Genomic DNA, 15,408 nt, shown 5'->3' on the forward strand with positions numbered 1-15,408 from the left:
TCCTGTCAGGTCTCCCTTTGGACTCCAATGCTCCAGAGAAAACAACCCAAGTTTGTCCAGCCTCTTCTTATAGCTAATACCCTCTAATTCAAACAACATCCTGGTGAACAACTTCTGCACCCTCTCAAAAGCCTCCACATCTTTACAGCAATGCAGCAACCAGAACTACACACAATACTCCAAGACCGGCCCAACCAAAGTGTTACACAACTGCAATGTAACTTCCCAACTTTTATACTCCATACCCCGACTGATGAAGGCAAGCATGCTGTAAGCTTTCTTTATCTACTTGCCTTGCCACTTTCAGGGAGCTATGTACTTGGACCCTGAGATCTCTCTGTGGATTAATGCTCTGAAGGGCCCTGCCATTTACTGTAAACTTTCCTCTTACATTTGACCTCCCAAAGGGCAACACCTCACACTTGTCTGAATTAAACTCCATATGCCATTTCCCTGCCCACATTTCCAACTGGTCTATGCTCTGCTGAATCCTTTGACAAATTTCCTCAGTATCCATAACTTTGCCACTTTCTCTGTAACTGTAACACTTTCTTCTGCATTCTGTTATTGCTTTCCTTTGTACTACCTCAATGCACTGTTGTAATGAAATAATCTGTATGGATGGCATGCAAAACAAAGTTTTTCACTGTACCTCGGTACATGTGACGATAATAAACCAATTTACCAATTTATTATATTCATTGAAATAGATAATTAAAACATATACACATTAGTATTAGCAGGATTAATATATGCCCACAGATTACTTCCTTGCACAATGAACAGAACAAAATCGGTTCAAACATTTGGAATTTGAAAGAAGGAAAAGTAATTCCTTGCAGGATAAGACCCTTCATTTTTTGTTCTTGTCAGTGAGAAATCCATGTGTGATTAGTCAAGGACAGGATTTTGTGAGGCAAGAGCTGAACCATGTAAGAGTTTGGAAAAGGTTGGCTTGTTGAGTTGACGGTTTGGGAAATTAAGAAAATGGTCCTGGAGATTATTTCTTAAACTTGATGTCAACTTCTTAACCTGCATGTTTCACTATCATTAGCCACCTGAGATGGAGAATGTAATAAATGATTGATGTGACCTTAAAATAAAGTACATAAACAAACACCATTAAGATCTGGTCAGAGAGAGGGAGAGAAAGAGGAGGAAGTAAGAGTGATGGGGGAAAGAGAAGGAATATCAAGTTGAACCATACTTGAGACAGAAAGGATCCACAATCTTCGAGAGACTGTTGAGTCTCTGTCAACTGGCTGGCCAGAGATGTGTTAATGACTTCTGCAAACTCATGCCAGATACTTGCCTCATGTGACATGTCTATAATACTGTAGACCTGTGTTTGACTCAACACTGGTACAGTATTGTCAATCAAATCTAATCTCAAATTCAGCATTTATCTTGCAAGGAGGCAATAAAAATAGTTGTTGTTTATTAAGGGTTCTTCACATTGCTTTCATCTGTTGTCCTTGCATGATGAGATTTAACTGTTTGAATACCTGGATGAATGAAGATTCTGTTCAAATCTATCAGGGAGGAAATGATATGGGTACGAACAAAAGAAATCAGTTAATTGGCCAAGTGATTAATGTGCCACTGAATCTTCTGTACAACTTTACACTGGTCCCGTGTTCTGCTGGCCACCGATCTTTCTCACTTTCCATCCTGTGATCAATAAAACCAGTACACCAAGGATATTATAGCCAACTTGTAGACCTAAGTACCTGTGGAACAGAAATACAAAAAGAAAAGGGAGATAATCCTTCTTAGATGTATAGTTATCCATATCAGAGTCATAGTGTCATATAGCATAGAAACAGGCCCTTCAGCCCAGGTGGCAATCAGGTACCTATCCATTTACCAGCATTCCCTTGGTCTTACAAGTGCATGTTGAAATACTCCCCAATTGTTGAGGGTACCTGCCTCCATTACGCCTTCAGGCTATGAGTTTCAGGTTTCAACCACCCTCTGCGTGAAAAAGTTCATCCTGAAATCCCCTCTGAAGGGAGAAGAAGAACAGATAATGCGCTACATGTGCTACTAATGACATCGGTAGAAAGAGGCATGAGGTCCTGCAGAGTGATTTTAGGGAATTTCACAGAAAAATAAAAAGCAGGTCTCTAGGGTCATAATGTTGGGATTTCTCACTGTGCCACTTGCTAGTGAGATAGGCAGATAGGACAGATGAATGTGTGGCTGAAGAGCTGGTGCAGGAGGGAGGGATTCAGGTTCTTTGATCATTCGGATTGTTTCTATGGAAGGTGGGACGTGTATACAAAGGATGGGACCTTGGAGCACAAGTACATGGTTCCCTGAAAGTGGTGTTGCAGGTAGACAGGGGGGTGAAGAAGGCTTATGGCAGCAGTCAGGACATTGTGTATAAGTTGGGATATTATGTTGCAGTTGGACAGGACATTGGTGAGGCCGCATTTGGAATACTGTGTTCAGTTTTGGTCACCCTGTTGTAGGAAAGATGCCATTAAGCTGGAAAGAGTACAGAAAAGATTTACAGGGATGTTGCCAAGACTCAAGGGACTGAGTTATGGAGAGAGGTTGAGCAGGTTGAGCCTTTCTTCTTTGGAGTATGGGAGAATGAGGGGTGATGTTATAGAGGTGTATAAACTTATGAGGGGCATTGATAGAGTCAATGCGCACACTTTATCCGAGGGTTGGGGGATCACGAAGGAGAAGGTATAAATTTAAGGTGAGAGGGGAGAGATTTAATAGGAACTTTGAGGGGCAACTTTTTTTTATTACACAAAGGGTGGTTCATATATGGAATGGAATGAACTGCCAGAGGATGTGGTTGAGGTAGGTACATTAGCAACATTTAAAAGGCACTTAGGAATGGATAGGGAAGGTTTAGCGGAATGTGGGCCAAATGCAGGCAAATGGGACTAAGTCAGATTGGAATCTTGGTCAGCATGGACCAGTTGGGTGAAGGGCCTGTTTCCATGCTGTATGACTCTATGACCTGAATGAGAAGGGGAAGCAATATCCTTGAAGGGAGGTTTGGTCATTCTACTCTGGAGGGTTCAACTAAAGTGGCACAGTGGAGTAGGAAACTCAGTCACAGTGTGTCAGGTGGGGAGATTGCCTTGAATGTAGAGGATAAATCAAGCAAGTCTACAGTGGGCAGAGCAGACAGAAGCAGGTTGGGGACTAAGGGGTTGGTCGGCTCATCTGCATTTACTTTAATGCAAGGAACTTCATGGGTAAGTCAGATGAGAGAGCGTGGATCAGCAAAATGAATTACAATATTTTTGCAGTCAAGGAAACATGAAGGGCAAGGCTGGCAGCTTAATGTTTCCAGGTATAGAATTTTCAGATGTGACAGAGTGGGATGCAAAAGAGCAAAGGGAGTTGCATTACTGATCATTACACAGAGGATATTCTGGAGGGATCATCCAACGAGGTCATATGGGTAGAATTTAGGAATAACAGAGGGGGGATAACTCCACTGGGGTTATAATATAGGCCTCCCAATAGTCAGCAGGAGTTAGAGGAATAGAGCAAGCAAATTGCAGAAAGGTGTAAAAGCAGTCGAGTTTTTGCAACGGGGATTTTAATTTTCCCAATATTGACTGGGATTGCCTAAATACTAGGTGCATTTTGGAGGCTAAATTTGTTAAGTGCTTCCAAGATATATTTTTGAGACAATATGTAGATAGAAAAACAAAAAGAGAAGGGGTTGTACTTGACTTAATCTTAGGAAATGAAACTGGGCAAGTGGTGGGAGTGTCAGTTTATCAATGCTTTGGAAACAGTGACCATAATTCTGTAAATTAAGGTAGTTATTGAAAGTGATAAGGGTGGTCCTCAAGTAAAAGACCTACATTGGGGGAAGGCTGATTTCGATAGTGCAAGAGAGGACCTAGTAGGTTGGTAGCAGCGGCTTGTGGGCAAAACAGCATATAGTGGGACTCTTTTAATAGAGAGTTCGTAAGACTTCAGGGCCAGCATACTCCAGTAAGGGCAGAGGAAAATATGGCAACATTAGGGAACCTTGGGTGACAAAGGATGTTGAAGTTTTGATCAGGTAATAAAAGGAAACATATGACAGGTATAGGCAACCACAATCAAGTGAGTCCCTTCAGGAATATATACGGTGAGGGAGAGTACTCAGAAATAAATTAGGCAGGCATGACATATCCTTCGTAGGGAAGATCAGTTATCTTATTAGTACATTAGAAGCCCAAGAATAACCAGGAAATGAGTAGGGTCATAGAGCATGGAAACAGGCCCTTCGGCCCAACTCACCCACGCCGACTGTGTTAACCAGCGAGCTAGTCCCATCTGCCGCGTTTAGCTCATAGCCCTATAAACTCCTCCTATCCATGTATTTATCTAGATGGCTTTTAAATGTTGCTAATCTGCCCACCCCAACCACTTCTTCTGGCAGCTCATTCTAAATACGCACCACCCTTTGCATGAAGAAGCTGCCCCTGATGTCCCTTTTAAATCTCTTGCCTCTGATCTTAAAGCTATACCCTCTTTTTAGCACTCCCTCCTTAGTCCACTTTGTAGTTCCACTTAGGGACCAAACGGTGGAGCCAATGGATATGGGCAAGGTCCTAATACTGGACGTGGAGGATGGTGAATTCAAAGAGGGATATGTTGATAGTACGGTGTATGTCAATATTAAGAAGATGGACATTTTGGATATTTTGGAAAGCAGAAGGATGGATAAATCCCTAGGGGCAGATGAGATCAATCATAGAATGTTATGGGAAACAAGGGAGGAGATTGCTGGGGGCCTGATGGAGATCTTTGCATCTTCATTAGCCACAGGTAAGGTACCAGACTGGAGGATAGTGAACGTTGTTCCTTCATTTAAGAAGGGCAGCAGGGATGAGAAAGGTAACTGCAGGCCAGTGAATGCAGGCAATATGATATTCCCAGTTGTGTAGAGAAGATTTGTTGTCATTGTTAGAAAAATTATTGAAGAAAATTCTAAGGGACAGGATTTATATGCATCTGGAAAAGCAGGAACTGATTTGGGATATTCAGAATGGTTTTGTGCCGGGATTTGCCATGTGCTTTTGTTTACATTTTCTGCCCCAGCCTGTCACACTTTGTCAATATCCTGTGAAATCACTTTCTCATTTTCTCTTTATTAAACATCCTGTTACTAGAGCCCACCCCCTACCATTTAGTTTAAAGACCTGTCCACAACCCTATTTTGTGATTCACTGGGACTCTGGTCCCAGCATGATTCAGGTGAAGCCCATCCCAATGCAACAAATCTCTCATTACAGTGCCAGTGCCCCATGAATCAGAACCCATTTCTATCACACATATTTATCTCAAACCACAGGCTTTCTATACAACCCTTTTGACCTGTGTTGCCACATTCAGGTAATGATGGACTTGAACCTCTAGGTCTCTCTGTTCATTAACATTCCCTATGCCCTACCATTTACTGCATATGTCTTAACCAAGTTTGACTTCCCAAAATTTATCACCTCACACTTGTGGAATTAAATTCCATCTGCCAACAGTCCACCCAACTTTCCATCTGATCTATATCCTGTTGTAGATTTGGACAACTTTCCTTACACCACCACCAATTTTTGTGTCATCCACAAACTTGCTAATTGCCTTGCCTACTTTCACATCCAAGTCGCTAATATATATCACAAACAGCAAAGGTCCCAGCTCTGATCCTCGATGAAGGGGCCTCCAGGAAGATTCTGGGGCCTTGACAAAGAATTTTGTTTTCTCACTAGCAATAGGCAAGGTCCCGGAGAACTAGAGAGTAGCCATTGTTGTTCCTCTGTTCAAAAGGGAAATGGTGATAATTTAGGAAATTACAGGCCGGTGAGACATTGGAGAGGCTATTTGGAGAGGATTCTTAGGGTAGGATTTACATGCATTTGTCCCTTATTAGGGACAGTCAGCATGGCTTTGTGTCGGGCAGGTCATGTCTTACAAACTTGACTAAGTTTTTTTGAGGAGCTGACAAAGGTGATTGATGAGGGTAGGGCAGTGGTGGAAGGCTGTTATTCTGGCCATGACCAGTGGTGTTCCGCAAGGATCAGTGCTGGGACATCTGTTGTTTGTGATATATATCAATGATTTGGATGAAAATGTAGATGGGTGGATTAGCAAATTTGCAGAATACACCAAGAATGGTGGAGTTGTGGACAGTGTAAAGGACTATCAAAGAATACAGTGGGATATAGATCAGTTACAGATATGGGCGGAGAAATGGCAGATGGAGTTTAATCTGAGCAAATGTGAGGTGTTGCACTTTGGGAGGTCTAATATAAGGGGAAAGTATACAGTTAATGGCAGGACCCTCAACACCATTGATGTACAGAGGGATCTTGTGGCCAAAGTCCACAGCTCATTGAAAGTGGCCACGCAAGTAGATAAGGTAGTAAAGATGGCATATGGCATGCTTGCCTTCATTGGTCAGGGCACTGAGTATAAGAGTCAATAAATCATATTGCAGCTACATAAAACTTTGATTAGGCCTCACTTGGAGAACTGTGTGAAATTCTGGTCACCTCATTACAGGAAGGCTGTGGAGGCTTTAGTCAAAAGAGATTTACCAGGATGCTGACTGGATTAGAGGGTATGTGCTATAAGGAGATGTTGGACAAACTTCGGTTGTTTTCTTGGAACATCAGAGGCTGAGGGGAGAACTAATAGAAGCTTATACGATTATGAGAGGCCTAGATAGGGCAGACAGTCAGAATCTTTTTTTCCCAGGGTAGAGATGTCAAGTACTAGAGGACATGCACTTAAGGTGAGAGAGGGAATGTTCAAAGGAGATGTGTGGGGCAATTTTTTTTTAAAAAGCACAAAGATCATTAGGTACCTGGAATGGGTCACCAGGGAGGGTGGTGGAAGCAAGATATGATAATGGCATTTAAGAGGCTGTTAAACACATGAATACACAGGGAATGAAGGGATATGGATCATGAATAGGCAGAAGAGAATTAGTTTAATTTGGGATTGTGTTTGGTGCAGACATTATGGGCTGAAGGGCCAGTTTGTATGCTATATTGTTGTATGTTCCATGATCCCTGTGGTACACCACTGACCACAAACTTCCATACAGTAAAACACGCTTCCCCGTGCTTCCTATCATCAAGAAAATTTTGTATCCAATTAGCCAGCTCACCTTGGATCCCACATGCCTTAACCACCTAGAACAGTCAGATTCCATTTCCACTTGATCCCATTTGATTAATATACACTTCCACGAGGTCCAGTGTTACTTGCAAAAATTGTGATATTGGCTCAGCTACTGTGTCCCCGTAAGACTCCCCAAAACTGAAGACGTCTTTTGCAGGAGTCAGGGGCTGAGGATGAGAGTGGGAACTTGTAAAAAGACAAGTCACGTTACTTGTAAGTTTCACTTTTTCAGGAGTTGGGAGCTGAGGGTGAGAGCAGGAACTTGTAAAAGGCAAGTCTCATTGATTGGCTAATTGGAGGGCACTTTAACCAATACAGGGAAGGTGAAGTTAAGTGGAGTGGCCACTTTGGAGCAGCCATTGTGAGAGTGGGCCAGTGAAAGCTTAGGGTATTGAGGTTTTGGCTCAAGAGGCTTTGGCGAGGAGGCACAGGTGAGGGGCAGGTAAGGTTTTTCAATTTCCTGTTAATCAGAGACCTTTGACTTAAAATGGCAGTCAGGGCAGTGGAATGCTCCTTCTGCAAGATGTGGGAAGTCAGGGAACCTCATGGTCTCCCTGATGAGTACATCTGTGGGAAGTGCATCCTTCTCCTGACAGGTGAAGGAACTGGAGCTGGATTTGGATGTACTCAGGATCATCCAGGATGAATTTTAATGAGGTGGTCACACTTCAGATGCAGGCTACAAATAAATGGGTAACCACCAGAAGTAGGGGGAGTAGGCAGACAGAGCAGGGTTCCCCTGTGGCCATTCCCCTCAGTAACAGTATCCAACTCTTTGGATACTGTTGATGAAATTCCAGAGGCCAGCAGCAGTAGCCTGGTCAGTGGCACCATGCCTGGCTCTGAGGCAAAGAAGGGAATGGTGAAGTCAGGCAGAGCGATAGTGATAGAGGATAGGGGCGCAGATAGGCTTTTCTGTGGCTGCAATTGTGGTGCCAGGATGGTGCGTTGCCTCCCTGTGCCAGGGTCAAGGATGTCTCGCAGCAGGTACAGGACATCCTGAGAGGGGAGGCTGAGCAGTCAGAGGTCATTGTCCATATAGGTACCAATAACATAGGCAGCAGCAGGGATGAGGTCCTGCAAAATAAGTTTAGGGTGCAAGGTAGAAAGTTAAAAAGCAGGACTTCCAGGATTGTAATCTCAGGATTACTACCCGTGCCATGTGCTAGAGAGGTGAGAAATAGATACACAGTGCAGTTCAATATGTGACTAAGGAACTGGTGCAGGAATGAGGGCTTCAGATTTATGAATCATTGGGCTCTATTCCAGGGCATATGGGACCTGTACAAATGGTTTGCATCTGAACCAGAGGGGAACCAATATTATTGTTGGGAGGTTTGCTAGTGCTACTCAGGAGGGTTTAAACTAGAGTGGCAAGGGGATGGGAACCACAGCAGCAGGGCAACAGGTGGTAGGGTTGAGGGCAATAAAGATGGTGTGACGAGTAAGATTGAAAGGAAGGATAGCAAGGGACAGGCTAATAACCATGGTCGGTCTGAAGGATTAAAATGTGTTTATTTCAAAGCTAGGAGTATTATGAGTAAGGAGGATGAACTTACAGCCTGCATAAGTACATGTAATTATGATGTTGTTGGCATTACAGAGAACTGGATGCGTGAGGGACAAGATTGGCTGCTCAACGTTCCTGGTTTTTGTTGTTTTAGATGTGATGGGGAGGGGAAGAGGTGGAAGGGTTGCTCTACTGATAAAGGAGAGTGTAACATCAGTACTCAGAGAAGACATATTCGAGGGCTCATCCACAGAGGCAATTTGGATGGATGAGCCCTCAAGAAATAGGATAAGTGCAATTACGTTGATGGGATTATACTACAGGCCTCCCAATAGCCACTGAGAGGTGGAGGAACAGATATCTGGACAGATTGTGCAAAGGTGCAGAAACAACACGGTTGTCACAGTGGGGTCTTCAACTTCCCCAATATTGATTGTAACTTCCATAATACAAGAAGCTTAGATGGGGCGGGATTTCTTCAGTGCATCCAAGATGGGTTCTTGTAACAGTATGTAGAGGGTCCAACTAGAGGAGAGAACATACTGGATCTAGCTTTGTGAAATGAGCCAGGCCAGGTGACAGTCTTGATAGTGGAATAGTTACCACAACTCATTTTGTTTTAAGATAGTTATGAGCAAAGATAAAATTGGATCTTGTAGGAAGGTACTAAATTGGGGGAGGCCAAATTATGACAGGAACTAAGGGGCATTGACTGGGAGCTGCTGCTGTTAGACAAGTCCAGATTGAACATGTGGGAGTTGTTTAAAGACCAGCTGATCAGAATTCAGGATCAGCATGTTCTGGTAAAGAGTAACGACAAGGCTGGTAAGGTAAGGGAACCTTGGATGAGCTCAGAGGTCCTAGATCTAGTCAGGAAGAAAACAGAAGCATACACAAGGTTTCGGAAGCTAAAATCAGACTGGGCCCTGGTGTAATATGAAGATACAGGAAAGTGCTCAAGCAGGTGATTAGGAAGGCCAAAAGGGGGCCATGAAACATCCTTGGCAAGCAGGGTCAAGGAGAATCCCATGGCATGTTATATTAAGAAAAAGAGGAAAACTAAGTAGAGAGTAGGATAAAGGAGAGAATTTGTGCTTGGAATGAGAGCAAGTGGCTGAGGTACAAAATGAATACTTTGCATTGGTATTTACCAAGGAGAAGAAATTGAAGGATTGTGAAAACACAGTAGGGCATGCTAATGTGTTGGGACACTTTGAGATTAAAGAGGAGGTTGTGTTGGGTCTTTTGAAAAACATTAAGGTGGATGTTCCCAGGGCCTGATGGCACATATCCCAGAATAGTGAAAGAAGCAAGTGAGGACATTGCTAGGACTTTGACAAAGACCTTTATGTCCTCACTAGCAACAGTTGATGTCCTGGAGGACTGGAGAGTAGTAAATGTTGTTCCTTTGTTCAAGAAAGGAAATAGAGAAAATCCAGGTAATTTTCGGCCATTGAGTTCGCGTTAGTGGTTGGGAAGCTATTGGAGAGGAAACTGAGGGATGGAATTTATGCACATTTGGAAAGGCATGGCCTGCTTTGGGACAGTCAGCATGGCTTTGTGAGGGGCAGGTCATGTTTTACAAACTTGATTGAGTTTTTTAAGGAAGTGCTAAAGGTGCTTGATGAGGGTAAGGCAGTTATCTACATGGACTTTAGTAAGGCATTTCACAAGGTCCCTCATGGTAGCTTAATTCAGGAGATAAAGATGCATGGGATCAAGGGTAAATTGCAAGTCTGGATTCATAACTGGCTTGTCCATAGAAGACAGAGAGTAGGGCTGTTATCCTGGCTGGAGGTTCATGACCAGTGATGTTCCGAAAGGACCAGTGCCGGGACCTCTGTTGTTTGTGATATATATCAATGATTCGGATGAAAATGTAGATGGGTGGATTAGCAAGTTTACAGATCACACCAAGATTGCGGACAGTGTAAAGGACTATCAAAGAATACAGTGGGATATTAAACAGTTATGGGCAGAGGAGTGGCAGATGGAATTTAATCTGGGCAAGTGTGAGGTGTTGCACTTTGGGAGGTCAAATGAAAAGAGAACGTATACAGTTGATAGTAGGCCCTTCAATAGCATTGAGGTACGGGGGGCTCTTGGAGTCCAGGTCCATAGTTAACTGAAAGTGGGTACAAAAGTGGATAAGGTGATAAATTATGGAATGCTTACTTTCATCAGTATCACAGCTGCAGAAAGGGAGGATGTCATGGAGGGACCGATTGAGGCAGAGTGGGTGGAAGTCAGAAACAGGAAGGGAGCAATTACTCCATAGTGAGTATTCTATCACCACCACCCCCCCCATAGCAACTAGGACACCGAAGAGAAGATAAGCAGGCAGATTTTGGAAAGGTGCAAAAATAACAGGGTTGTTGTTATGGGTGACTTCAACTTTCTTAATATTGATTTGCACCTCCTTAGTGCAAATAGGTTTAGATGGGGCAGAATTTGTTAGGTGTGTCCAGGAAGGATTCCTGATACAGTATATGGACAGGCTGACTGGAGGAGACGCCATACTGGATCTAGTACTAGACAATGAACTTGGTCAGGTGACAGACCTCGCAGTGGGTAAGCATTTCGGAGATAGTGATCACAACTCCCTGGCCTTTCATATAGATGATATGGGGAAGTATTTAACTGGGGCAGGGCTAATTATGATGGTATTAGGCAGGAACTTAGGAGCGTAAATTGGGAACAGATGTTCTCAGGGAAATGCACAGAAGAAATGTGGAGGTTGTTTAGGGACCACTTTCATGGGGTTCTGGATAGGTTTGTCCCAATGAGACAGGGAAAGGATGGTAGGGCAAAGGAACCATGGTTGACAAAAGAGGTGGAGTATTTAGTCAAGAGGAAGAAGGAAGCATACTTAAGGTTCAGGAAGCAAAAATCAGACAGGGCTGTTGAGAGTTATAAGGTAGCCGGGAAGGAGCTTAATAAGTGACTAAGGACAGCTAGAAGGAGACACGAGAAGGCCTTGGTGAGTAGGATTAAGGAAAACCCCAAGGTGTTCTGCACATACATGAAGAACAGGAGGTTGACTAGAGTGAGGGCTGGACCACTCAGGGATAAAGGGGGAAACGTGTGCCTGGATGCGGAGGAGGTAGGGTCGGTCCTTAATGAATACTTTGCTTCAGTGTTCACCAGGGAGAGGGACTTTGACAAATGTGAGGTCAGTGTAGAACAGGCTAATGGGCTGGAACGTGTCGAGTTAAGAAAGAAGCAGTGTTGGAACTTCTGAAAAACATTAGGATAGATAGACCCCCAGGGCCAGACGGGATATAACACAGGTTATAAAGGGAAACAAGGGAAGAGATTGTTGGGGCATTGACAATGATTTTTGCATCCTCCCTGGCCACAGGAGTGGTACCAGAGGATTGGAGGATGACATACGTTATTCCGTTGTTCAAGAAAGGTAATAGGGATAACCCTGGGAATTATAGACCACTGAGTCTTATGTCAGTGGTAGGCAAACTATTGGAGAGGATTCTTAGGTACAGGATTTATAAGCATTTGGAGAAACATAATCCTATTAGGACAGTCAGCATGGTTTTGTGAGGGGCAGGTCGTGCCTTATCAGCCTGATTGAGTTTTTTGAGGAAGTGACAAAACAAATTGATGAAGGTAGAGAGGTGGATGTGGTGTATATCGATTTTAGTAAGGTGTTTGACAAGGTTCCCCATAGTAAGCTCATCCAGAAAGTCATGAGGCATGGGATCAATAGACAATAGGAGCAGAAGTAGACCATTCGGCCCTTCGAGTCTGCACCACCATTTTGAGATCATGGCTGATCCTCAACGATCAATATCCTGTTTCTGCCTTGTCCCCATATCCCTTGATTCCCCTATCTATAAGAAACCTATCTAGCTCCTTCTTGAAAGTGCCCAGAGAATTGGCCTCCACTGCCCTCTGAGGCAGTGCATTCCACAAATTCACAACCCTCTGGGAGAAGAAGTTTTTCCTCCTCTCTGTCCTAAATGGCCTAGCCCTTATTCTTAAATCATGCCCCCTGGTCCTGGACTTCCCAACATCTGTAACATATTTCCTGTCTCTATCTTGTCCAATCCCTTAATAATCCTGTCTGTTTCAATCAGATCCCCTCTCAATCTTCTCAATTCCAGCGTGTACAATCCCAGTCTCTCCAACCTCTCAGCATAAGACAGTCCTGACATCCCCAGAATTAACCTCGTAAACCTACGCTGCACGCCCTCTATAGCCAGGATATCCTTCCTTAACCCTGGAGACCAAAACTGTACACAATACTCCAGGAGTGGTCTCACCAGGGCCCTGTACAAATGCAAAAGAATCTCTTTGCTTTTGTACTCAATTCCCCTTGTAATACAGGCCAACATTCCATTAGCCTTCATCACTGCCTGCTGCACTTGCTCATTCACTTTCAGTGACTGATGAACAAGGACTCCTAGATCCCTTTGTATTTCCCCCTTACCTAACTCCACACCATTCAGATAATAATCCGCCTTCCTGTTCCTGCTCCCAAAGTGGATAACCTCACACTTATCCACATTAAACTTCATCTGCCAAGTATCTGCCCACTTACCCAACCTATCCAAATCACCTTGAATTCTCCTAACTTCCTCTACACATGTCGCACTGCCACCCAACTTTGTATCATCAGCAAACTTGCTAATGTTATTCACAATGCCTTCATCTAAATCATCAACATAGATCGTAAACAGCTGTGGTCCCAGCACCGAGCTCTGTGGCACCCCACTAGTCACGTCCTGCCATTCTGAGAAACATCCATTCACCCCTACCCTTTGTTTCCTATCCGCCAACCAGTTTTCTATCCATGTTAATACCCTCCCCCCAATTCCATGAGCCCTAATTTTACCCACCAATCTCCTGTGCGGCACTTTATCAAATGTGTTCTGAAAGTTGAGGTATACAACATCCACTGAATCTCCCTCGTCTATTTTCCTGGTTACATCCTCAAAAAACTCCAGTAGATTAGTCAAGCATGATTTGCCCTTGGTAAATCCATGTTGACTTGACCCAATCCTATCATTGCTATCCAAATATGCCGCTATTTCATCCTTCATAATGGACTCTAGCATCTTCCCCACCACAGATGTTAGGCTAACTGGACGATAGTTCCCCGTTATCTCCCTCCCTCCTTTCTTAAAAAGTGGGATAACATTAGCCATTCTCCAATCCTCAGGAACTGACCCCGAATCTAAGGAACATCGGAAAATGATCACCAATGCATCCACAATTTCTAGAGCCACCTCCTTTAGTACCCTGGGATGCAGACCATCTGGACCTGGGGATTTGTCAGTCTTCAGCCCCATTAGTCTACCCATCACCATTTCTTTCCTAATGTCAATTCACTTCAGTTCCTCTGTCACCCTCTGCCTTTTGTCCATCCTTACCTCTGGGAGATTTCTTACGTCTTCCCCCGTGAAGACAGATCCAAAGTACTTACCAAATTCGACTGCCATCTCCCTGTTTCCTGTAATAATTTCACCCGATTCGGTCTTCAAGGGCCCGACATTGTTCCTAACTAACTTCTTTCCCTTCACATACCTAAAAAAGCTTTTGCTATCCTCCTTAATATTCCTGGCTAGCTTGCCTTCGTACCTCATTTTTTCTTCCCGAATTACCTTTTTAGTTAAATTCTGCTGCACCTTAAAAATTTCCCAATCTTCTATCTTCCCACTCAGCTTGGCTCTGCCATACTTCTTCCTTTTTAACACAATACTATCTCTGACTTCCTTTGTCAGCCATGGTGGCCCCTTACCCCTCTTTGAGTCTTTCCTTCTCTGGGGAATAAACTGATCCTGCACCTTGTGCATTATTCCCAAGAATACCTGCCATTGCTGTTCCACTGACAATTCTGCTAGGATGCCCGCCCAGTCAACTTTAGCCAGTTCCTCCCTCATGGCTCCATAGTCTCCTTTGTTCAACTGCAAAAGTGACCCACTTGATTTGCCCTTTTCCCTCTCCAACTGCAGATAAAAACTTATCATGTTATGGTCACTACCTCCCAATGGCTCCTTTACTTTGAGTTCTCTTATCAAATCCTGCTCATTTCACAGCACTAAATCCAGAATAGCCCTCTCCCTGGTCGGCTCTCATACCAGCTGCTCCAAGAATGCATCCCGGAGACATAAACTCCCTTTCCTGGGGTCCAGTACCAGCCTGATTTTCCCAGTCCACTTGCATATTGAAATCCCCCATAACTACTGTGACATTACCCTTGCCACATGCCAACATTAACTCACTATTCAGCTTGCACCCAATATCCATGCCACAGTTTGGAGGCCTGCAGATAACACCCATGGAGACTTGGCTGTGTGGATGTGAAACTGGCTTGTCCACAGAAGGCAGAGGGTGGTAGTAGATGGAGCGTATTCTGCCTAGAGGCCCGTGACCAGTGGTGTTCACAGGGATCCATTCTGGGACCCCTGCTCTTTGGGATTTTTCTAAATGACTTGGATCCGGAAGTGGAAGAGTGGGTTAGTCAGGTTGCAGATGACACCAAGGTTGGTGGCGTTGTGGATAGTGTAGAAGGTTGTCATAGGCTACAATGGGATATAAACAGGATTCAGAGTTGGGCAGAGAAGTGGCAGGTGGAGTTCATCAGGAAAAGTGTGAAGTGATACACTTTGGAAGATTGAACATGAAGGCAGAAATACAAGGTCAACGGCAGAATTCTGAGCAGTGTGGAGGAACAGAGGAATCTTGGTGTCCAAGTCCATAGGTCCCTCAAAGTTGCCGCACAAGTT

The 15,408-nt window shown here is 44.0% G+C and overlaps 1 protein-coding gene across 4 annotated transcripts in view; it reads right to left on the bottom strand.

Annotated features, from left to right (window-relative positions):
- Positions 1-664: 664 nt before the first annotated feature.
- LOC127572033 (solute carrier organic anion transporter family member 2A1-like) overlaps positions 665-15,408 on the bottom strand; it is a 214,675-nt gene continuing 199,931 nt past the window's right edge. For 2 of the 4 annotated variants that reach the window (XM_052018854.1, XM_052018852.1), the window contains exon 13: positions 708-1,730. In XM_052018854.1, coding sequence (XP_051874814.1) covers positions 1,622-1,730 — 109 coding nt within the window. In that variant the 3' untranslated portion in view covers positions 708-1,621. Of the gene's footprint in view, positions 1,731-15,408 lie in introns of all 4 variants that reach the window. The other 2 variants (XM_052018850.1, XM_052018853.1) reach the window with 2 other exon arrangements.

This window comes from Pristis pectinata, chromosome 6 (assembly GCF_009764475.1).
Source record: "Pristis pectinata isolate sPriPec2 chromosome 6, sPriPec2.1.pri, whole genome shotgun sequence".
In the NCBI taxonomy this organism is placed as follows: domain Eukaryota; kingdom Metazoa; phylum Chordata; class Chondrichthyes; order Rhinopristiformes; family Pristidae; genus Pristis; species Pristis pectinata.